This window comes from Aptenodytes forsteri, unplaced genomic scaffold, assembly GCF_000699145.1.
Source record: "Aptenodytes forsteri isolate BGI_AS27 unplaced genomic scaffold, ASM69914v1 Scaffold65, whole genome shotgun sequence".
NCBI classification, from domain to species: domain Eukaryota; kingdom Metazoa; phylum Chordata; class Aves; order Sphenisciformes; family Spheniscidae; genus Aptenodytes; species Aptenodytes forsteri.
In genome coordinates, this window is record NW_008795127.1 from 7721940 (window position 1) to 7746537 (window position 24598).

Sequence of the window (24598 nt, forward strand, 5' to 3'; positions counted from 1 at the left end):
TGATGCTGGTTTCTCTTTATATCTGGATACAACAATGCTTTGAAGGACAGATATAATACATATTAAATGCCTTCCTGATGTGCTTTTCCATGTAAGCTATTGCTTAGAACTGGCACAAGAAAATAATTCAGGGGGAAATGGTCCGTGTGACCATAAACAGGAAGGGAAGCGGTAATCATTGCAAGCCTTGTAATAAGAAAACAGGAGAAAGATTTTTTCAGAATGCAGAGATGCTGTATTCTAGGTTGCTTCAGAAGGGGAAACATTTCAGGAAAATACAATTAATAACATGCTAACCAAATAAATATATAAAATAGCTCCTTTGGCTATGCTAAATGAGAATTCACAAATTATTTGTACCAATTCAGCTACTGGGGTGCCTCAGTATGAAGTCTACTTTGCTTGAACAGGGGGGTGGACAAGACAGGAGAAAAAATGGTTCAAAATCAGCCACAATCTTGGTATCTTCTGAAGCATTATTAGAAAACGATGACAATGCTAGTTGTGGCAAAGCTTGCACCTCCTGGCTCCTGACAAAATTAGTTTTTAATTTCCTTAATTAGTTTTAACAAACAGAGCCAAGACCTGGGTGGAAGCAGAAAAGAAAAAAAAAAGGAAGCTGTTTTAAAAAGGAAACTCTGAAGGAGGGGAGCTCTTCAAGGAGGTCTGTCGACAGAACAGAAATGTTTAAGGACGAGAACATGTGACAAGGTCTGTCACATGAGTTAGCAGGGGTTTTTGGTAGGACAGTTCTAGAAACGTTTGCTTATATGCTCTGTACCTACTATTAAACCACGCAGCAACCGTGCTGATGCAAACACTTATGCAGCAGAGGAACAAGTGTGAGCAGGTGAGTCACGGATTTTAAACCTGGAGTAATTAAAGCAGAGGGTCTCCTACTACGGTGCAGGGTACCTGCTCAGCAAGGGAAGCATTACATTTTCTCTTTATGACCCCCCCAACCCAAGCAGTGCTAGGTATCTCATGCTGCCTCCCCTGTGGCGTTGCATTCGGCCAGCCCAGCATGCGCTCTAGTGCCAGTGTGCAGGAGGGGACGAGAGCGTGCGCGTGTACATGTTTGGGCAAAGGGGGAATGTTCAGCATCATTGCAGCCTTTGAGCGGCTCCAACTGCCTCTGCAACCATACCCTTAATACCACTGAGGTATTTTTGTTCAGTTTTAAATACTATTCATGACATATAGACTGCATCAACAGTCTACAGGATCAATCTTCTAGTTGTGATTTTTTCCAGAACAAAGCTGCATCCAAGTTTCCAAGTATTTGTCCCATATATATTGACAGGTAAAGAACTTTCATAACAAATAAACATTAAGGTTTTCTGGCACACATTTGCAAAAATGTTTCAGAATGCCAAACTTGACCTCTGTGTGGCCAGACACTGAGATTTTTCTTCAACCCAAGAATTTATTAAGACTTACATGAAAATATTCCATCTTAACACAGTTCACATCAGTAGCATTTGAATACATATTTACAGATTTATTTGAACTTTACTGAACTGCAATTCTACAACCGAGCAACATATCCATAAGTGTTTCATAAACTTTCAAACACTTACATATTTATACATATAGTTTTTGCATATATATATATATAAAAAAATATTTTTGAGACTCAAGGACTGAGGATAGTCAAAAGGACATTATTGCTACATTTCCATATTTACAAAAACAATGCATAAACCCATTCAAAACACCAAGCCATTGCAAAATAAGTTTCAAAAATCCCCAAATTATAAAAATATAAATTTCAAGAACAAAAAAACCCAAACCTCTTTCAGCTAAGTGTCCGTAAAGTACCAAGACATCTATAATTATAACAACTAGTTTGTCTACAGTTGCTCTGAAAGCCAACACGTTACGAAAGAGCTTTTATAGCATTAAACTGAAAATGCTCAACAAGAAGTATGCGTAAGAGTGCCTCCAAACAACTGGCTAACTTTGGAAAGGTGCAACAGCCTAAATAAGTTCAGTGCAAATGGCTAATTTTTGACTTAACTCTGAAAGACAGATTCCTGTAACAATAAACCAAATGCACAGTCATAGAAGGAGCGTGGTATTCAACATAACCCAAAATATACTACCAGTGTGTGTATTTACAATTACCTTGCATTTGGGCAGTTAGTTACATATTTAAATTGCATGTAAACGCAACCAAAATCCTGGTAAAGTATAAGTTACAGAGTGCTTAAGTGCATCGTAAATAAATAGGTACTTAACTAGTACTCTGCCTCTGACAAATGCTTCTCTCAATGCCTTTACTAATTTCTAGGGGACAGAAACAAAGGAAGAAAAGAACTAACAGTGTTTCCAATGGGAAGAAAAGGGGTTAGAAGATACTTGAGCACAACCCTGGGCTCAACAGATACTGACCCCAAAGCCTCATGCCTGTCAAACAAGACTGAAGGGATTCTTTCTTTTGTCCCATTTATAAATTCAGCGCTTCCCAGTTAGGCTCTTCTTCATTATGATCTCTGGACTACTTTAGAAAGATGAAACAACTTGGGGAGGGGGAAAATAGCCCTTTCCAGTTAGCACTATCCAAGCCTGCCTGTGGGAAAGATTCACCTGGGTAGGACAAGATAAAGAAAGGGCCCCCAGGAGAGGATTTTTTGCCTCTGCTCTTGCTTAGATAAGATGACTCGTTAAACGGCCTCTCCTCCAGACACACAGTTTACTGGAAGCAGCCCTCCTCCTCTATTTTGACCAACTTGGCAGGGCCCACCTATCTTTGTTGAACACTTTTGGACATAACTATTAGCAAAACAAGCATCGAAGCCCTCGGGCTCCCAAGGCAGGGGGGCGCAGAGGCAGTTCAGGCTCCGTGGTGGGGTAAGACCCAGCGATGGGTAGCTCCGTCCCTAGCAGGGAACGGGCCAGTAGGAAGTAGTGTATATACCCATGGAAACCTCGCAACCGGCCTGCAAGGCTGACAGCACGGGTGCGAAATAAAGATGAAGATCCACACTTTTCTCCCCTCCTCTGGTTCAAACCCCAGAGCTCCCGGGAGGGTTTGCTGCTGTGCAGACCAACTTTGGAAGGGTCTCGCTCCCTTCACCTCTCTTGCCCAGGTACATACAGCACCCTCGCTGGCCTCCAACCTACGATACCTGCCTGGGAAAGCTTCTCAGGCTTAGCTGGAAAGCCTGAGTGGAAAGGGGTTTGCAAAGCCATTAGCTTCATATTCATTTATTTCTTAAATTCAGCAAAACAAGATTATCTAGAAAATGACTGTACGCCTTCCAGGCATGGATCCAGAAAAGGATCACTGCAGATTTGGTTTGATCTGCAGTCATCTCGTTCCACACCCTGGCTCAGGATTTCTTTTGTTGGTTGTTTTTTTTCTTCAGATCTGGCTCTCTACTGCAAATACACACAACATAGCAAAATATATACAGCTTCAGTTAACATTGCAATGATGCCTGTAACCGTGCTCAGCAGATTAAGTTTTTGTGTAACAGTGTGTGGTAAAGGACAGTATTACAACGTTTCAGCTACACAGTGGTAGTAGTGAGTAAAAGTAAGAGAAATTATTGAAGTCGTCCCTCTCTCACCCCCTGCACAATACAAACAGCTAATACATCTGGGCTCCTCTTCTTCCAGATGCCACTCAAACATCTTCGCGTACCAGGAGAGGCTGAGTAGATGAAGCACTGCTACCCACCGAGTTAATCCTCACCGAGTGATCTGGAGCGTTTCCTTGACTGGAAGGTGGAGTTGAGAAGTTCGCATAAACCTGCAGAAGCCAAAGACCGGTGTCAATACTCTGCAGGCCGCTCCCTTCACACGTACTTGGAGAGCTCTCCTTTCCTAGCCTTTTCCCACTGTGTACTACATACTGCCATGGAGGCGTTCCAGCTCAGGTGTTTCTTTGCAAATCTAAAGAGAGTTTCAAAAGGTCTTGGGTTTAACTGCTCTTTTAAAGAGTCGAGTGCCTCAGTCTCAGTTATTAACAACACCCCAGCTTCCAACTGCATGCCAAATTTCAACTGAGCTTGAAAAAACGCAGCTCAGGTTATTACTAAACTCCCCCAGAAACCTCACTAATATTTCCTTTGCATTCTTGCTTTTGTTTTAGTAATGCCTGCACCTGCCAAAAATACGCTACAGGATGCAATTGAACACCAGCAGCTTTCAGTTTCCTCTTTTCTCAAATTATCAGGAAGCCATGTACTCTGTGCCCAAACAAGGCATCCAGAAGGTAAAAGGAAGCTTTATTTTTAAACCAGGTTTTAAACTTATTTTTAAACCCCAGTAACACACAATGTTACTGGGAGAGAAAATCCAAGTTTCTGATGCGCCTCCAGTTTTTCTTTGGACTGTTTTGTCCAGTTGCCCTCTCAGAAAAAGCTTTTACTAGGGAATGGTCGAAAGAGCAGTGAATACAGTTTGTCACGACATACTTCCAAGGTTATATAAATAGAGCCAGGGGAAGCAAGTGGGAAGAGGCAGAAGAGCACCGAAAGCTCAACTCCTTCGTCCAGAAAGCTTTTCTAATAAAAGCTAAATATACTTCAGTGCTGAGATGTTTCCCAGATTAATAAAATTTTTCATAGTTTAAGATAAGATGAATTTATGCAGTACCATTGCATTTTGTAACATCAAAATTGTGGTGCCAGGTCTATTTTGAGTGAGAAACATCAACCATGCAAAGAGTCTTCTCTAGCTGATACGTTTTGGGTATGGGCTTAGACAGCTACTGTCTAATGGCACAACTAAGCAGAAGTGAGTAGCCCAGACATCATTCCTACCACCCAAACTGACAGTGCAAAGCTACATAAACAATGCTGGAAAATTAATGAAGCGCCCAGGCTCTTTGCTCCTCACAGCTCTAGTCTAACATCTTGCCTGAAACTGCTTTGACTCCAAAAAACTGATGATCCATAACTTACCCGAGGGACATTATCTGAAAGCTGCTGCTCTATCAGCTGTACAATTTGTTTAAATGTGGGTCTCTGTAAAGGATCAGCATCCCAGCAACTCTTCATTATGTCATACCTGCAAAGATACTGAAATTAAGCACTGCTCATGACGAAATCCTTAGAGCTCTTATCTCGCCTCCATTATTATTTGAAAGAAAAGTGTGACCCAGTCCCACAGTTTACCTTCTTTAAATGACTTTTAAGATATAAACAGTGCTGCTAACACCTGTGCTTGTGACAATAAAGGACTCTACTAATGGGAGTCTCTGGACACAGTTTTCTTTGACAGCTTGCTAAGTGCCAATCCATTTACAAAACAGTGAATTAGGGATGGCTCATAAAGAAGATCAGTAGCCAGTCCTCTTGCTGTCAGGAAGTACAGCACAAATGCAGATGCTGTACAGTCTGGTGATACGTGTCACTGACTGCTTTATCTGAATTAAAAATGTTTAATTATGTTCTGTCAATAATTTTTTGACACGGAGCAGATGCCATGGCAAAGTGATCAGATGGTACAAGGCATCAGTGTATTTCATTGCTTGTAACAACACAGGCATGTATTCTGCTAGTTAGAGTACATGAATTATTTAAAACATGAAAAGAACTTAAAAAAAAGACAATGGGGCAGTGCAATGAGCCTTAAAGCAAGAATGGAAGCTTGCCTTCCTTTGCATCATTGCTGATGTTTGGTGATTAGAGGTGCTGGTTGCTCGCTTACATTTCAGGTGGTGCACACTCAGGGCTGAACATCCTGTATCCCTCCTTGATCATTTTATAGAACTTGGAGTCCACCGGCATCCCTGGATATGGGCTGCTTCCTGTTGAGAGAGCACGTGAGCAACATGATTTCTGCATCTGCAGTAAAACCAAGATGAAACAGAAATCCCCTGAAGTACAGATCTTGAAGGAGCTTACCTAAAGAAAAGAGCTCCCAAAGCAGTATCCCATAAGACCAGACATCACTCTCAAAGGTGTAGACGCAATTGAAAATACTTTCAGGTGCCATCCACTTCACAGGAAGACGAGCCTTTCCAGGGAAAAGGGAATAAATTAAGACAATGGACATAAGGCATACAAAATTTACAAGACAAAATCAACCTTTTCTACTTCTTATGTGCTTTAAATACTCGTTAAATCAAGAAATAGAAGTATCCAACCAAAAATGGAAATCTCAGCATTTTAGATTCTCCAAGTGCTGCATGGTTATTGATCCATCTTTCTGTGGGTCTGCCAAACTCGTGCAGTTCCTTGCACTCTGATTTTCTGATTACTGTGCGATTCCTTCCATCTTGTTTATAAGGGATGGCAGGAAGTCAGAGCAAAATAATATATATGACCATGGCATGGTTCCTTATGCAAACATGCAAGTCTACTTCCGTGGACTGGTTACCACAGGCACACAGATGAGATTCACATAGTCAAGATGCTTCAAGGCTTTAATCAACAGTTAAGACATCTGCTTTAGCTCTTCAGTGTATCAGAAAAAAAATGAAAATTCACATGAAAGAAATATATATTGACATTTTTCGTAAGTTTGTGTGGGGACAGACATCCCTCGGGAATGCTAACTGGAGCAGATGAAAGGGCACAGAAAGCCTTTGGATTTGCTTCTACCTTCCTCTCCCTGCTTTGCCCTTTCCTTGTCTGACTGTAGGAGCCAGTCAGGCTTCTGTCCTAAGCACTTGTCCCGCTGTGGGAGAAACCAGACCTCTTCCTTTTAAGTGGTCTTGCAACAACGTGTCCAAAGATCTACTTCAACCATGCTATAGAGAAGAGCCTTGATGTCTTGTAGGGAAAGGACACCCAACAGAAAAGGAGGTAAATGGAAAGGAAAAGAAACAAGGTGGAGGAAAGGCAGCATTTGCCATGGGCTGGCTCACCAGAGAGGCAACCAGAGTTGTTTATTTCCTGAACAACACAGACAGCAAACACTCTTCCTGGCCAAGCCCCCAGCTGCTCTCAGCAGCACTGCCTCCCAGCAGTGTCCACGGCTAGCGATGCCCCAGCGCTCCAGATCTGCTTTAAGATCAGGCCAGATGCAACTAGACGCCTCCTGCAGCCACTGCTTCCTCTCTCCCCAGGCAGCTGCAGCCTATCCTCCTCTGACCCTTTCAGACTACATAAAATCCTATTGTCAGGGAACTCAGGAAACTTAAAGGGTAGCCTAGACATGTAGAACTTCATTACTTACTGCCCACTTCTCTCCTAAGCTGCTGGTCTGCACTTCCCACTCCCAGAAGCCTTGACTGATCAAGCAGCTCCTGACCTGACCCTGAGCCTGAAAGCAGCTTTCTTACACTAAACGCCACTCAGTATTTTGCCAGGACAGCCATTTCTGAATTATTTCTGCTCCTGTTGTGCCCTAACCTCAACTTCTAGGCACCCAGTGGCTGGTACCAACTTTGTTTTTCAAGACAACCAATAAACCCTTCTCTCCCACAGCCTAAAATAGGGATGCTGTAGGTACCTGGGACATCAGGGACTGCTGGGCGACAGCAGAGCAGCAGAGATATCTCAGATACCTGAGGTGCCATGGACTGACTGAGGTTAACCAAGCATGGCAAACCACTTCGGTGAGAGATGCTCAGGTGTGGGATTTTCCCTCCTTGTCAGCTTGCCCAAAGCCTGGATGGGCAACCTTTGGTTTGTGTGTTGTCAAGTCCCTAACTAACGACCAGCCTCTGATCATGGAGCAATCAGCAGGGCTGGGGAGGAGGGCTGCCTCGTTGAACGTGCATCTTCTCTCCTTTGAAAAATGGTGCAAGTGAAAACATGTTCTTTGAAGGCTGTGGATGGCTGCATGTATCTGATGCACTTGCAACATTAATCCAGGCAGCACAAATCAGTTCGAGATGCAAAATACCTATACTCTGTAGCACACTTCTCCAGCTTAACCACAGACAGACTCGATTTTCTTTTGTAGTAGGGCTCCTTTTACTGCACTAGCACTTTAAAGGGGACTTCCGAGTACTGCCAAGGTAATCTGCACCACTTCAAAGTGTCCTTGCAAACCTGCAGAGCTCTAGTACGTACCAGTGTAATCAGTATTCTTCTACATAGGAGGTTTTAAACTCTTCTCATCAAAATATAGCGCCTTGTTCCAACCCTGTTACAGGGTTTGAATTACAGCTACAAGTTAAAGCTGTATGTTACACATACAAGGTTAAAATCTGTATATGGACTCAGATAAAACCAAGGCTTTTTTGCCTCCCACTATGCCCTAATCAATAAATTCACACTTCAGAATCCAGTTTCTGTTGTCTGAGTGATGCTTTATAGCAAAGAACAGGATGCAAACCCCTGATTATTTAGGTATTTTTAAAATAAACTATTTCAGTAATGGACAAATATAGCAATGCCCAGAGAAAAAGTTTGAAAATAATTATATTAGGATTGGGCAACCAGAATATTCCAATGGCAAAACTTGCAATTACTCACAGAGCTGTAACTTTTAGTATATTCAGATATAACAGAAAGACTGGGCGTTATGTTGGTGCAGCAAAAACATCTCCTCCACTACAACATACATTCAGATACTAGCACGTTTTTTCCAATAAAACAACATGTATGTACCAAGGGTTTTGTCAGCACACACATCTGTGTCAGGAATTGTCCCTCCTAACATTCCTGACCAGCACGGATATATACCAGAACTGGGAAATCTAGATTTCTGCCTAAGAAAGAATTTTCCTTGCAAGTCAAGACAACAGGAACCCCCCTAACTTAAAACAGGTGGATAAAATATCATATATACTTACGTTTCCTTTGACCACATAATTTGAGTCATTCCTTATATCTCTTGCCAGGCCAAAGTCACAGATTTTTGTTATCCGACCATGAGTTAGAAGAATATTTCTGGCAGCCAGGTCCCTATGAATGCACTAAACAACAAACAGACAAACAAACAAAGCTATTTTATAATATCCTTAACAGGCTGTTGCTTGGTTACATGTTTACTTAGCCATATAACTTACTGCATTATGTGTTTTATGGCAAGCTGAAAGTCATAATGAAGCCACATGTTAATAAGCTTACTCAGATGATTAAACATTCTGGTGTATTATCTTTACTATCATGACATTGATCCACATAGTTAAGGTCGTCTATGCGCTTATTTTAGAAAAGTCCACTTGCAGTCACCTTGAATTTTCTAGTGTTTCGGGTTCACAGCTAAAGTTTAGTGTACTTTTTCTCTGACTTTTTATCAAAAAATCACGGCCCGTTTCCTAATGCAGGACAAATAAGGGGAAAATGTGATTTGCTTCTAAAATAATTCCAATCTTGTATTAAGTAACTATTGTGGTTGAGGGAAAAATGCTGAAAAGCTGAAAACAGGGAGAATTATGGTAACAACTTCAAAGCACACAAGTCAGGAAACTGGATCCCATTTCAGAAATACTCCTCTGGAAGACCTGAATTATTAAGGACCTAGGAGAGTTTTATAAGCAGACCTAAGTATTTGAAAATACTGGAAATTTTCACATGCCAGTATCTTTTGATGAACAGTGATGCGTTCAGTGACCTAGCTAGCTTATACTCCAGTTATCACTTGAGAAGTGTGCATGTGTTTGTAACTGCAGCTCCAGAAGGGTCCCTGAGTTTCGCAGCAGTCGTGTTTTCTTTGTATGCAACTGTGGAGCCTATGTGCATTTGTTAGAGAATGGAGGTAGTCCTCTAACAAAACAATCTCTTTTTCCATCTGGAAAGCATTAGGCTCCCACTTTACTGATGGTAAATTGTACGCAGGCCACAGCTGTCTAAAAAATAGCTGAATATTCAATTTTTCCTCTTAATTTTTTTCCTTGAAATACAAAACTTTAGGAAAACCCTACAAAAAATGACTTAAAATATCAAGTATTACGCAAATCAAACTCCAAAAATGATAACTGCAGGTTGCATAAGCAACTTAATCTCTGTCGCTTTTGCATGCTTACATGAGGAACTATTTTTAATGACAATTACTGTCTCAGGGGACTCTCTTTCACCTCCCAATCCAACATATTCTTCACTTTGCATATGTAAAGCTCAGAGCGTAACTGCACTGAAGTAGTAAAGTGAAGGAATGGCCAAGCATCCAGCACGTCTCTGCCTTGCTCCTCCACAATCAGCGCAGTTTGCACTGAATAAAGACTTTGTCCATTGGAGGAAGCCCTGTCTTGTGATTAAGGCACCATGTGCTTAATAAGGGAATTATCCCCCCAGGACAGGTTCCTATCCCGACTCCTGCACAGAGGCACTTTTATGCCTCTGAGCCTTGATACACAAACAAGCTGCAGAAGAGCAGCTGGGTACTCTGTACTGCTGGTCTGCGTGGACCCGCCTTCCCCGAGGGCGTGAGGCAATCTGAAGCGTCTTATCCATCAGCCCACACTACTCTGCATTTACTAGCTGGAGCTAAGAACGTGTATGTACACAGCGACCAAAGAGGACCAAGCACAGTAATGTGTTAGTGCAGCGCAACTTAATTCTGTGATAAAGCTGTTAATTCTGCACTGCCAAAGTGATACTGCGCCTTACTCCCCAATCTCACAGTGAGGTGGTGTTACATTCACTATTGCCTTTGCTACTCAATGCCATGGCGTCTGTTTGTATCAATGGAAAGACTATAAAGAAAACAGTCACCAGGAACGATGCATAGTGAATGCTGGGGCTATTCTATAGGAAAATGAGAAGAAATAAAGAATATGTGTGCTAAGCACTGGATGTCCTGAATAGCGAAGGATGCAGGAGCCTGGTGAACACCATTAAAATCTGTAATATAATGTGTTTGCCTGTCAGGCCTGTTTTGAAGCTGTCGATAGATGAAAAATAAAATAAATGGTTTGGAAGGAGGAAGAGTGGGGGAAAAAAACAAGTGCAAGAGCAAGTTTTAACGTGGACTTCCTTTGGAGCAGAATTAGAGTCACATTTCCCACTACTAACACAGGATCCCAGGATTACCTTATTTTCCTTAAATTGCATAAGTTTGGTTTTGCGCTTTATCCAAGGTGCACCTGTACCATCCTGTGTCTATATTAGTTACAATGTTTACATGTTAAATGGCATTTTTCCAATAAAATGTAAGAACAACCATAGGAAGATCATAATTATGCTGTGCTTAAGACTTCTATTCTTTATAAATCCCTTTCTGTTATGCAATACCTTTCCTGTGAAATGCAGCGAAATGTCTATTATGCTCAGGGTAGCCAACGAAGGTTCTCTGTGGGTCTCTGATTTTATCTTTCCAGAAGATTAAAACCAAGACATATGCTGTGCATTAAGCCATACTGCTAAAAAAAAAGCACCCAATGTGATAGCTCCCCTGTTTTAAGGCAGTATTCTGCATGAGAGAAGTAGCAAGTGCAGCGTTGTTTAAAACTCATGCAAATAGATAGCTTTGCAGCTGTCTTCATACTGTTCTTTAGTTTGTAAACTCTCCAGCAGTGCCACAGAGAATAAATCTTAAACTCTTGAGATTTAATTGTTTTTGAAGGTGTCCACGTGTTGGGTTTCCGGTTCTTTCCTGAATTCCATTTAATTCCCATACACCAGAGAAGACTGAAGAAATAACTCCTCCCGGTTCCTATGGGTTTCGGTGCCTCCAAAGCCATCAGGAGTTCTCATGAAACTACCTGTGTGCTCCAGGTAACAAAGGAAGGGCTGAAGAACAAACCTGTAAGAGGCGCCACCCAAGCCAGGCAGGGTTCAGCTGTGCCGGCTGTCTCCCAACACATGACATTATTAAACAGTGGAGCCTCGGGGTGCAGCAAACATACTTCGCTGCAATTCCTCTCCTCTGTCTCTTCTCTTGACATTTCTATGACTAGTTTCTGTTCATGAGCAAGCCCACTGATTCTACTAGCCTGAACTGTAGATATGCAATAGCACAGCTTCACGTTGACTACTGTGCACCCTATATTCTGTTTTATGGGATATAAAACACCACTTTTGGCCAATGAGCACAGTACAGAACTCCAACATTAGCCAAAGCTTCAGGTACAAGAAGGAGCATATCAGTTTGCAATGCTTGTTGGAAAGAACACAGAACTATTCAGCATTTAAACATGTGGATCGCATTAAAACACTGAAAGTGATGCTAAAGGAAATCAGAAATGTACTGATTCTGTCCAGCTCTGACAAATTCTTAACTTACGTTTTTGGAGGCAAGGAAGCTCATGCCCTTTGCCACCTGGTAAGAAAAGCTTAGTAGATCTTCGACATCTAGAGCAAGTTCATCATCTTCCAACATAGAAAGGGTAACATCCTGATCAGTATAGGATCCTACGCAATATAAACAACAGCAGCTTTATTGTGGAGCAAGTGTAATCATTTAGAAACAGAGTTGTCTTAACGTTAAACAAAACAGTGATCTGAATAAGTACCAGACTAGAGTCACATAAATAGCCCATCACCAAAAAGCAAAAAATAATCCTGATATTCCATGTAAGTGTGGAGAAATACAAGACACTGTAATTTAGCACATTGTTCTTTCTCAAGCCTTCTCATATCAATTAATGAGTTTTAATTGCCCCCATCCATGAAAGAAAAGTATGATAAAACTGAAAAAATCCATGAAGCCCCTCTCTCTGCACTCCCACCAGCAAACAGAATTCCTTGTCACTGTACTCACCAGACTTGACTGGTCGTTTTTTATCAGCTTTTGGTGGGACTGCATATGACACTCCTGGTTTCATGTCCATGTACTCACTGGCAACATCACTGTTGAGGCAGCAGATGAAATGAAACATAGTTTAGTGAAAAATGCCTCAAAAGCCATCCAAACAAAAAGCCAAGGTTATGCCAACCTTCTGAATATAATGCATTACAAATGATCAGCAGATTGGAAACTCACGGGTGTGTAAAAAAGATGAGGAAAGGCCTGTACAGAAAGAAAGGTTCGTCAGTACAGCTAATGATAAATCTCAAAGTTTGGAGTTTGGCTCAGGTGAGTAAACAAAACCTTTCATGTGTATTCTGTTTATACAGACTTCACTCTCTACAAATGAACATCCAGATGTTTCACAGGATCTGCTAGTGCTTCCTTCTTCTGTTTAGACCAACTTCTACCAGAATATTTCAGCAACTCAAGTGGCAATTGAAATGCAGAAAACAAATGGTAAAAAATGTTAAATTCAGAGATTCCCAAGTTCCAAAATGGATTCGTATGTTTTTTGAAGAATCAGCCGAGGCTTGGGACAGCCATCTGCTACATTTTTTAAGTTTAAGTTTTCTTATTGCTATATTTAATTCAAATGTACAGATTTTCATACTATATGGTTTATAAATACACAGTTAGGCACCGTTAGAAATGATGGATGTATTTTGGCATTTTTCACTTCATTGCCATTAGAACTCATATACATAGCCCTTCCCTAGCCTGAAATATCTGTTTAGTTTATGAACAATAAATGCAGCCACAGAGCTAACATGGAAAGGAGTAATGAGATCACCAATAGCTTTAGTCACCACCACAAACACATTTGACGCATTTAGCAGCTGCAACTTTACATTAAATACTAATACGAGCACTTGGTAAATACTCCACTGTTAATACCTCTATTTACAAAATGTGCTCATGCAGTGAGATTCCTGCACTGAAAAGAGGGCACACTTCCCATGGCAAATCACAGATTTGTGTTCATCACCTCAGTGGTCCCAACCTCTCTGGTGCATCACCAGCTATCCATATATTGCCACCAGCTTCACCAGTACTACGTCTTGCTGGGACAAAGGACTTTACCACCTCCTAAGGGTCTGCCTGGTTCTTTTGTGTCTGCCAACACAAAGTAATGGGCCCACTGGGGCAATAAACAGACTAAAAATAAAAATGGGCAGGTATTGTAACAGCCCCTAGGTTTTGGTAAGTTATGTCTCCCTCACTTTGCAAAGGGAAGGAACAAGCAGGAAATCTGCTTGGAAACGTACTTGGAAAGAGCTCTGGGCTGGTATCTAAAACAGGGTGGTTAAAAATACACAGATGAAGTAACTGAAAAAAGCCAAAGTACAAGAGCAATCTCAGAATCGTGACACAGGTCGTGCCATCACAAAATCTAGCGAGCTACTGGTGGCAGCTTGCCTCTGATACGGTAAGGCACTGGTTTGATTTTGTAAGAAGTCATTTCTGAAGGCTGGAACTTAGGAGAGCTCAGAGTATTAACACCCCAACACTGGGGGAATTGTCATTCAAGCTGCTAAATGAGCACTGCCAATGTTTAACAGGAACGATAAACACAAATACGTACGAAGATTGGAGCCAAGGAGTTGCATGAAATAACTACAGGAAATTTGATAAAGAAATAAAACAGAGAGCGTATACAATCAATCGCGCTCTGTTAGAATAAACTACCCACTGTACAAATCGTCTCTGTAATTAAATTGTTTCCTTGCACAGCAAAGAATCTTCAAAGCCTGCTGCATGAAAGGTTTCTCCACATTTCTTATCCCTAATAAACTTTGATATCTCCTCCTTCCCAATCTTCTAAAAATACAAGTACATTTCAGCAGGTCATACTTACGCCACAGGCTCTGCCTGATGCAAAAGGTTCTCATAAACTGCTGTTTCTGCATGTTCTTCATGTTTTGGACAAATAAATGAATCTCGTTTCCGTCTCAGAAAATTTAAAAGATCACCGTAGCAGCAATATTCTGTAATGACCAGAGTGGGACCTGTAGATATACGTGAGGTTTAGAAAGCAGGTGAGTATTGTTTTCATAGCAGAAAACCTTACACAAAGATAGCATTCAGCCAAGCACACAGGCTGGGCTATTAAAAATCACACTGCCTAGCACTGTCTAGACTTGAAAAGTTATAGAAAAGTAACCCAGCATCTTCCCTTTCACAGATCAGCAACTATTGTCCAGCTAAAGCTGTGTCGCTCCCAATTAATTTCCCCCCCTACCTCAATAGCATTGCATTGTACAAAAATTAAACAAGTAAGTCTTTTTCTCTTTCTTCATGCGATAATGCTCCTGGCCAGACACATCTGTTTGATTTTGCTCACTTCCTGAAGGAAGTTATTTGTTCCAAACGTTAGAGTAATTCAAGCTTCAAACATTAATCCTTTTGATTCACTTCTGTTTACAGTAGAGCTTCACACTCTTCAGTAATGTTTTGGAAATGATGTAGAGTGTTATATTCTGCAGTATAATAGGAAAAATCATTCAAACAGAACAGCCTGCTGCGACAGAAAACTACATTGCACAAGGTCTTAGAATATTAAAATGAAATCGGAAAGGAGAATCAAGTCATCTCAAGCACGGATGTTTATAGATCAAATATATGTTTTCTGAGTGAATGACTCCAGCTATGGCCCTTGAATATGTAATTGCACTGCGTGTTATTTCATCTGTAAGGTTATTCTGTACCACCGTTTCCTAACCTCACTAGTTTATTTCCATTTTTCTGCAGTTAAAAATTATAGCTTTCGTAATAGCAAAAGCAGTGTTTGTGGCGGGATTTTCTTACAGACGCCACATTTTTTCAGCTCAGACAGACCTGCACTCAGGCCAGTGAGCCTACTTTGTCAACTGCTTAAACAAAATTGTTTCATCCTATTTTTAAATCATTAAATGTGAATGAGAAATGTTTTGCCTCTGTCTAAAACTATGAATTTGTACAAGCTCCTTTTCTTTGAAAAAGTAAGCAAAAACTTGAAGAGCAAATATTTGTGTAAGAAGCAACACCATCTTTCATATTAAAATGCACATAAATTAAAAATACAGGACTGTATCACTCTGTATTGACACTTCAGCTGTTTTGTAGCTTTTACTATGTATGAAAACAAACTTATTAAGTTAATATTAAATGTGAAACATTTGGGTTGTGCAATAGTTTATTTGGAAAATCCTTTTTCTCAACTTTCTGCTGCTTAGAATTTGTAACTTCAGCGGTGCCCTAATAGATACATTTACAGTTTAAACAGAAGGCTGGAAGACTACACAAGACAGGCCTGTTGACTTCACCTTGGACACCAACAAGGAACCACTTCACGCATCTTTTCTCATTCGCGAGAAACAGTGTGGTTGAGGAAAAAACTTATGCTCTACATTTTGTCATCTCTCAAGAAGAAAGCGCACAATGGCTCACATGAAAGAGAATAACAGCAACCTTCTTTTTTAGCTGCAGCTACAATGGTCTCATCACTGCTTTTAGGATGAGCCTAAAAATCTAGATTCAGGAATTCGCAGGTGATAGTCATGACGATCTGCAACCTGCCTAAGCAAGAAATGTATTTAAGATTTCTACACCTAGCGGCACTAGATTCTTCTTCACAAGGTTCCTTCTTCTGGCAATAAAAAAGGAACAGAAATAATCAATAATCTGTTGATAACCCCACCTCCAATAGTGCAAGCTCCAAGCAGATTCACGATATTAATGTGGTTTCCAAGGTAACTCAGCACTTTAAGCTCCGACATCAAGGCTTCTCTTTCTGTTAAATGGGCACTTGCTGCAAGGCAAAGCACAATGTTCAGTACGCAACACACCGACCAGAAGGAAGTGCGAAAAAATTGTACAGTATATTACAGCAACTTACGTTTCAACATCTTTACTGCTACTGTCATGGCAGCATCAGATTTAAATAGACCATAAGCAGTGGCTTCAACAACTTTTCCGAAAGCTCCAGCACCAAGGGTTTTGCCTAATAAAGCAAAACAAAATACTCTGTAATGACTTGGAGCACTTCTTCCTAAAGGGTTCAACATTTTATTTTATGATATCAAGGAAGCTATCGTAGATACGCCTGCTTGCTTTTTGTCCCAAGGTAAGCATGAGCAATTCCCACTATTTGCATTATTGCACAATGTCTTTTTGACAAAACCCTGCTGTGTTTGATCAAAGTCTCATATGAGACCTAAGGTTTCACCTTGCAGATGAAGCTAAATAAATCTAAACTAACCAAAACTCAACCGGTTTCTAGGAAATTCCCATTTGTGATCATAAGGAAGTTGCGTTGGGTCTATGTAAACATAGTTATTTCCATTTATTTCTTCAACAACTTTCCACTGAACTTCGTATTTGGGTTTCTGGAAAGGAAAGAGAATGGCTGTCACTACCAAAGCCTCCACAGGCAGCTCACACACTTTCCTAACTCAGGCAGAGCGGCTTCTGATTTTACCTGCAAATATATGTACACCAGGATCATGACTATGATGCACATCAGTCCTGCAGCGACTCCAAACGCAATTAGTAAAGGGGTGAAAAGGGTATGGGTACGGATTTGTTCTGGAAAGAAACAGAGAAAATTCTGCTTAAATACTGAACAAGAAAAACTATGTTAAAAAGATGCAGGTGAAAACCTTTCCTTGGTTCTTCCTTGTGAAACACGGTTTGGGGTTTTGACTTTCCCAGTTGTGCTCCAGGTACATCAGAATGGCTTTCCTGAATGACCTGTGGGGGACAGAGCTAGCACAGAAACCATCCAGTTTGTTGCCTCGGGAGTCTCAGCTTCATCAATTCAGGATGTGTGACACCAAGATCAATTAATCAAGGGGTTTGCATGATCTCAGTCAAGTTAGGTTAAAGAAAGAAGCTTTTTTCTGAAGTCCTAATTTCTTCTCTTTTTCTCCCCCCCAAGTGTGATCTCCACAGCACAGTCTTTACAAGTAGAGGTTTTGCTGAGTAGCGAAGGAATACCATTCCAGTAAAACCCATCTGCCCCAAATCTGGCTTATTTGTTTATATGTTATATCTGGGTGTAACAGAGAAAAAAGAAGCAGCAGAACATTTGATTTTGCAAAGAAGAGCACAGATTTACAAACACATTTTGAGTCATCTATGTTCTAGTGCCTTTTTTTTCCCCACAAACGCACAAATACTGCTACAAAACTCATAAGCCCTTTTGCAGTATGTTGCTGTTACTTCTTTTACAATAGCAGGGCCCTTAGGCTCCAGTCAAGTTCGGGACCACATTTTCCTGAGACATTGTAAAAACATTAAAAAAATGCAGTTTTTCCTTGAAAACAAATGATGGCCTAAATAGTCAAAACAGACAAAGACAGGAAAAGAAAAAGGGAGAGAGAAGGAAAGCCAGTGTAATGCTGGAGGTGGTTTGCTCCTGTGCTACACAGACAGAAGAAAAGCAGCTAACTGCTGCGCTGCAGATCTGGAGCCATAAAAAGATGTTACCACAATATTCATTGAAAAATTAAAGCAATGCTTTGACAGGCAGAACATGTAGCATAATGCCTTATCATATGCTCAGCCACAGTACCATAAACTTTACTACGGCAAAGGTAACCCACTTAAAATCCTCCTAGGGAAAGAGCTGAATGGCACCCACATTTTATGGTCTCATCCACTCCAGCCGTTACCTTTAATAGCAAAGTTGAAGAAAGCAGAGCTCCTGTCCCCATTGCTGGAGGCCTCGCAGCACACAGTACCAGTGCTCCTGAACATGCTGGCGTTAATGGTGCTTTCAACCAGGATTCGTTCAAATGATGGCACTGATGAATTTGTGTAACTGATTTTGACATCCATGGGGGATATTGTCGGTGAATCAAAACACCTGGGAGAAACAATACTGACAGTTATCTGCCATGGATTGCTACCTGGAATGGAAGACAGGTCCTGCTGTTGAGGCAGATAGTCACTGCCAGACCATCAGATAACTAAACAACACTGCTCTACAAAGGGGTTCAGCTGAAGATCTTATCCTCAAAATTTAGCCTACTCACGATGTCTCATTGTCTTCTATGCAGTGGGTGAAATGGATACATACACCAAGCCTGACCCAACTGGACACCATGAGATCTTTGTGTTTGCTTTTGGCTAGAGATACCTACAGATCTGTAAGTCCACTAAGGGTTTTGTACTGTTCAACCTGCATCTCCAGCTTCAGTTGTGGTCTATTACCTACTCTTGAAAACTTTTCCCAAGCATCATTTTATTACAACACAAAAAAAATCCATGATGTATATACAACATCATCAAGCTTATATGCAGCCAGAAAATAGCCAGTTCTGTTCTCTCAGGATGCTGCCTCTCCTTCATACGTCACATATTTACTACATGAGCACACAGTTAAGAAAAAAAAAAAGTACTATTTAAAAAAATTAGGGAAATAACAATTATTTTAGGCATAAAACAAATTACGCAGGTGGGAGACCCATGACTTGCTAGTACGAGACCTACAACCATGGTGGAAGTCAACCAAAACCTCAAAACGTGCTTCACAAATGCTCACTTCACAGTGAAACTCTACAATCTTTTTAGGAAAGTGGTAACTAGACATCAGGTTTTATTCATAACAACTCCGGTCTTGTTTACTTGTCACACGCTTCACGTGAATAGAAATCTAATTACTTTATGTCTTGAAAAATTATATCATTACACAATAAAACAAAAGATAACAGCCATATTCAGAAGTGATTCTGTGATTGTCATTCTGTGAAATTTATATCATTAAATAAAACAAAAGATAACAGCCATATTCAGAAGTGATTCTGTGATTGTCATTCTGTGAAATTGCATACAGAACGTGTATCATTTGGGGCCAAACTGATACAAACCTTAGATAGCTTGCAGCAGAGAGGAAGTTTGGCTTTTACTTTTCCGCAGCAGAAAATGTTGGTTATTCCCCTTTTAAGGACGGAATGCAAAGGGGAATAATGAAACGTACCCCTGCCTTCCCCTCAAACCCCTGCAAATAATGCAATGCCGAAAATGATGAAAACGGTGATGCAATGTCTGAACACAACTGTTACCGAGTCATTTTATGTTCTTAATTTTTATATAAATTGGGTGTGTTGCATCTAGAATAACCTTTGGAGACTCTGGTTTACTTAACTCACCTCTGCTCAGTTCCTGGGCAAAAATACCAGTATATGGTAGGGGCTGGGAATCCAGCTGCTACGCACTGGAGAATACCATTGCTAAGTATATCCAGAGTGAGAATCTCCGGTTTTGCTGCAATAAACAAAAACGAGAGTCACACATTAGGAGAACACAGAATTTACATTGCCGCTTCCTCTTCACCCCAGCAACTTGTGTGCATCACCATCCGTGGAATTACTCAGGTGAACAGAGCTTCGCATGTTCAAGGGTGTCCGGGTCCAAATTGGTGTCCTGCAAGCACTGACCACCTGTGAAAATACCAGTTCTCACACTGAATGCTTGAGCTGGATTTCAGAAGAATACCTTACCTGCACTGAGTATTTGGTTTGATGAAAGATCCTAAACTAGCAAAGCCCAGAGCTTAAACAACCCAAAGAATTGTGTGCTTGGAACAACAGTGCAGTTCCCGTTCCTGCACAGCATGACTTTACCCGCCTGTAAAAAGGACAGTTTCTTCACAGTTACAAGCGTACTAAATCTGTCAAACCACATCTCTCTTACATCTGGCCTTTGTATTAAATATTACCACCGCAGCCAGAAGAGGAACTACAGTGCAAGGCAACCAGTGCAGACAGAGTAGTCCCCACAGAGGACATACGTCCCTCTAAGATACCACTACCGAAATGCCCGACTGCCTGACTCTCCGAAACATTGCACATAGAGGAAGCTAATATTTGGCTGAATGTATTAGCTTTCCAAACGATAATTCATGATCGCTTTGATAGTTTAGAAAGCGATACGGCTAGCTGATGCCTCCCACCATGTCCTGCACCAGACCTGGTCCTGCACTCGGTTCAGAAGCTGCTGTTTCAAACATGGCAGGAAACCACAGCAATCAGATGGACTTCACAGTCATTAGTCCAATGTCATAGGCTTCAGCCAAGGGCACCGCCAACACAGCAAGATGTTTTTCTTGGAGAAACTTGCATCAGAGGCCTTATTTCCCCCAACTACCTTAGCTTCCTTGCAAAATCACCCAAAAAAAAGTTAATGGGAAAAAAACCAGACTATATTCCAATGATGCTGCTCACCTGACAGGTACAAGAGTCCATTATCAGTTAATATGACTTTACAGAAATGTAAAATGAACTTCTAATATCCTAGAAAGTTGTGAAGCTGTATAGACTTCAGTGGGAAAATGCAGATTTATTTCAGATAAAATCCACGTACAAAGACTGCACGGTGTTAGTTTTTAATGAATATTCTGCTTGCTGATTAAATTAGAGGCAATAAAGCACACGTATATTCTCAATCACATAGCATCTCCTCATGACTCATGTTACAGGAACTGAATGTTCTTTCATTTCTAAATCCGCATGTTGTGTTTTATGTAAACGCAAAGAACCAAACATTGTTGCAAAATGTTGAGACGGATTTTCAGCATTACTCATTTGGTGAGGAACTTCTTGATAGCGCACAGCATCTCACCCAGCCTCAGTGCTCATGGAATACACATAATCCACATTTGACACTTCTATCAAAATGGTTGGATTGGGAAGTTGTAATTAGCTAATTACTACCCATGTGCAAGCAATTTGCTTAGGTATATGCTATGTTTTAGGCAACGTTACAACTCAATGTTACTCAAGAAATGAGAGAAATGAGAAGTCAAGTATAAGAGGAAAATGAACATTAAGCCCCGGAAAAAATACTGTGCCAGATTTGGGCTGCATCTAACACTTGGAGGGAGGGAAATGAAAATGCCCACGTTAATCGGGCTTTTTCTGCTGTAAAAAACTACTGCAGTAAAAGCCTGCCTACATGGCCATAAGTCCACGTGGACTCATCCTGCAGCAGCGGAGGGAGACGAGAGGCTGCACAGGGTTAACGCCTCCAGCAGCCCAGTGGTGAAGGGTCCAGCCCTGGTGCCATGGGAAGCTGAGCTGCAGCAGCCTCGTGAGAACAGCTGACCTGAGAGCAACTCTACCCGTCCCTGGTGAAGCGCTTTGATGTGGCGATTAGCATGATCAGCATCTCTCCACCAGCACAGAGCGTTCCCAAGCCTCCCTGGCTCAGAGAAATTAAGAGATGCGTTTCACTTGCGGCAGCGAAGAACCCCCCCACAGCTCCGTACCCAAGGGGCTGGAGGGGGCTGCTATCACGGTCACCCCGGGCTGTGTGTCTCAGCACCTGCACCCCTTTCTGGCAGCCAGAGGTGCTCCTTCATCCACCAGCATAGGTGCTCCAGGGGATGCTGGAGCAAAGATGGACTGGCTTTGGCAAACAGATGCCAAGCTGCCACCGAGCATCTTCTTTAAAAGACATTTTACTGTGTTAGATTTTATGACTTTCACTGCCTAATTACCCCTGGTATCAGACACGCTCTTAATCACTAGACTTTGCTTACTGTTTTGCCTTTAACCCTTTAAATATTTAACGTTTCATTACATTGCTTGGCATATATGCATATTGCCTTCCATAATCAGTCATTAGATGTCTTAAACTTCTAATTTCACTAAGTTTATTAACTGCTTTTCAGCTTTTATTAATGTTGATTCTGAATGTAGCAAAGACGACTTATCCTATTTAATAGAAGGCCACTCCTATTTTATCTCAATGCTCTGTATAATAACGTGCATTTAATTGCTTTCTACTACTGAGTTCCTTTTCTTCATTGTTAACAAAGTAAATGTCTAAAAAGTAACACTTAATAGGTATTGTCTGTCATTGCAGTCAAAGAAAGAGGGCTTTCCTCCTGGAGCCACATTTTCTGGATCAGAATGAATCTTTTTATAATATCACGGTGAGTCCTTGTTTGTTCACTGCATATTCCAATGACAGGAAACCCGCTGAGCTTGATCTATAATACTGTGACCAGTTTTCTCTTTGCAGCATGAGCCCCGCCTGCATAGGTAATGTTTTGTTGACTATAATTAAGCCCAGATATTATTTTGCATTAAACTCACATACTAGTTGGAAGATTCCTCCACTAATTGCTAAATATACTGTACCTTGCCACTCTGGAGATTTCTACAATTTCTTAATTGTAACTCAGTTGAGTAAGCTGCTTGTCAAGTTGTAATTTTCTTTTTGGCTCCTAATTTCAGAGCTCCTTAACTTACTTACTTTATGTCACATTTACTATGACTGACTACATTTTTTTTTTTAAGCAATTTAGTATTGTTTCAGATTAGCATATGCAATTACTAAATGTGGTTAAATCCAAGGCAAAGTATTTCTGCACAGGGTTTTTCACGTCTTTCAGCAAATGCTTAGCATCGATTTTTGTTTATGTGAAGACATTCTCCTGATTATGAATCCTGTTGTACCTGTTTGATTACTTTCTGCTGATTACTTGCCCAAGCCAGACGTGTAAACATCACGAGCTACATCCCAGCAATTTATGCGAAATCCCTGCTGACAACAATGCCAGGTCAGGACACACCATTAGATCAGGATCTGACCCACCCACACATGACTCCACTTTGACAGTTATGCTGCTATGTCAAATAATATGGTATGTTGTCATGCAGTTTGTGTTTCATACCTAAGTGATGAGCATTTTACAAGCCACTGAAAACAGGTTATTTTTCTTAAAAACAAACCCCCTAGAAGGATCAATCTGCTTCATCTCCTCTTTTCAAAATGAAAAAATATTTGCAGGAGCTTAGTCAAAAGTGCCAAAAGAAACACTTTTTGAGTCAAGTGTTCAAATCCATCTGCTTCAGCAACATCTGCAGTCCACCCAGAGCTGCTGTGCACGGTAACTTGGGCTCTACTGAGATGGCTTAAATGTCTTCATTGCATCCCAAGGCTGATCTTACTACTTACAAGACCAGTAACTGAAGCAAGAGGGGAGAAGACTGAATGCTGCTGGTTGCACAGACAAGCCGTCCATGCTCCCTCTTGCCTTGGCCATACTGCTTCACCATGCTGTTCTTAGTCTGGTTTCCTAACCATGACCCACAGGGGTTCTCAGCTTTTATCAAGTAGCAGATTCCTCAAAAGCGTCAACACGAAGCTCTGCACTGAGAACTGACACCTGATGATGATAAGACTTGTGGGCTGTTTTTTTTTTCGGTTCTTGTGCTCAGACTGCTCCCAAGCAGCCTGCAGAGCCTGGGAGAGCTGGGAGGCCCATGAACAGCCCCTTGCTCCAAGCACACATATGATGCTGCAAGTCGGAAAACACCGTCCAGTCTCATGTGAACTGACAGTTCCACAGGCACCCTGCAATTTCTCCCATTCCTTCCCAGTAATTAAACTTCTGGCTCAACAATTTGCTCTGCTAATCTGTAAAATAGTAGAACTATCCCTTGTGACTGTAACCCACACTCATCCATGGTGGCAAAGGACATCGGAGGTCGCCACTGCCCTCGTCTCAGAAATCATAGCTGGGAAACGGAAAAGGCACAAGAATACAAACAACAATATTCACAGATAAAGGAAGAAATGCCATGTTCTGAAAGGAGCCCAAGTGACACTTCTAGACTCAAACTATGGCATTGCTAATAGCGACACTACAAATGTTGACCTTCCATGATAAATGAGAAGAATTCAGAAATTAATATCTGGGATTTTGTGCATTTGTGCAGGTCTCAGCAGTCCTCTGCATAAGCCTATACCCAGAGAAGGACACATTGCTGCTGAAGCATAGCAGCAACACTGCTGTATTTGCAGCACATTCACTCACTTTCTATACAGTTCCTCCTGCTGGGCTTGAAGGCATTATTCTCTACCTTGCCTTAGTTTCTCCAGTTTGCCTGCAGTCCCCTCCTGGTTTAATTTTCCTTAAGCTTGGCCTTTAGCATCTGCCAATATTTGTTTGCTGAGAGCATGAAATGCTCTAACAGGATGGCTCTGCTGAGAAGGACAGGGTTTCCTGAAGGTTTCATTGAATTAA

General features: G+C 41.2%; 1 protein-coding gene across 1 annotated transcript in view; it reads right to left on the reverse strand.

The window, feature by feature from the left end:
- Positions 1–3631: 3631 nt before the first annotated feature.
- The window catches only part of KIT (KIT proto-oncogene receptor tyrosine kinase), a 47644-nt gene continuing 26677 nt past the window's right edge, over positions 3632–24598 (reverse strand). Inside the window, exons 10-23 of the mRNA XM_019471545.1 lie at positions 19713–19827; positions 18234–18427; positions 17039–17145; positions 16820–16946; positions 16457–16561; positions 16259–16369; positions 14438–14588; positions 12553–12641; positions 12076–12203; positions 8702–8824; positions 5859–5970; positions 5662–5761; positions 4914–5019; positions 3632–3757 (exon numbers count right to left, since the gene is read on the reverse strand). Of these exons, the coding sequence (XP_019327090.1) occupies positions 3632–3757; positions 4914–5019; positions 5662–5761; positions 5859–5970; positions 8702–8824; positions 12076–12203; positions 12553–12641; positions 14438–14588; positions 16259–16369; positions 16457–16561; positions 16820–16946; positions 17039–17145; positions 18234–18427; positions 19713–19827 (1694 nt within the window). The remainder of the gene's footprint in view (positions 3758–4913; positions 5020–5661; positions 5762–5858; positions 5971–8701; positions 8825–12075; positions 12204–12552; positions 12642–14437; positions 14589–16258; positions 16370–16456; positions 16562–16819; positions 16947–17038; positions 17146–18233; positions 18428–19712; positions 19828–24598) is intronic.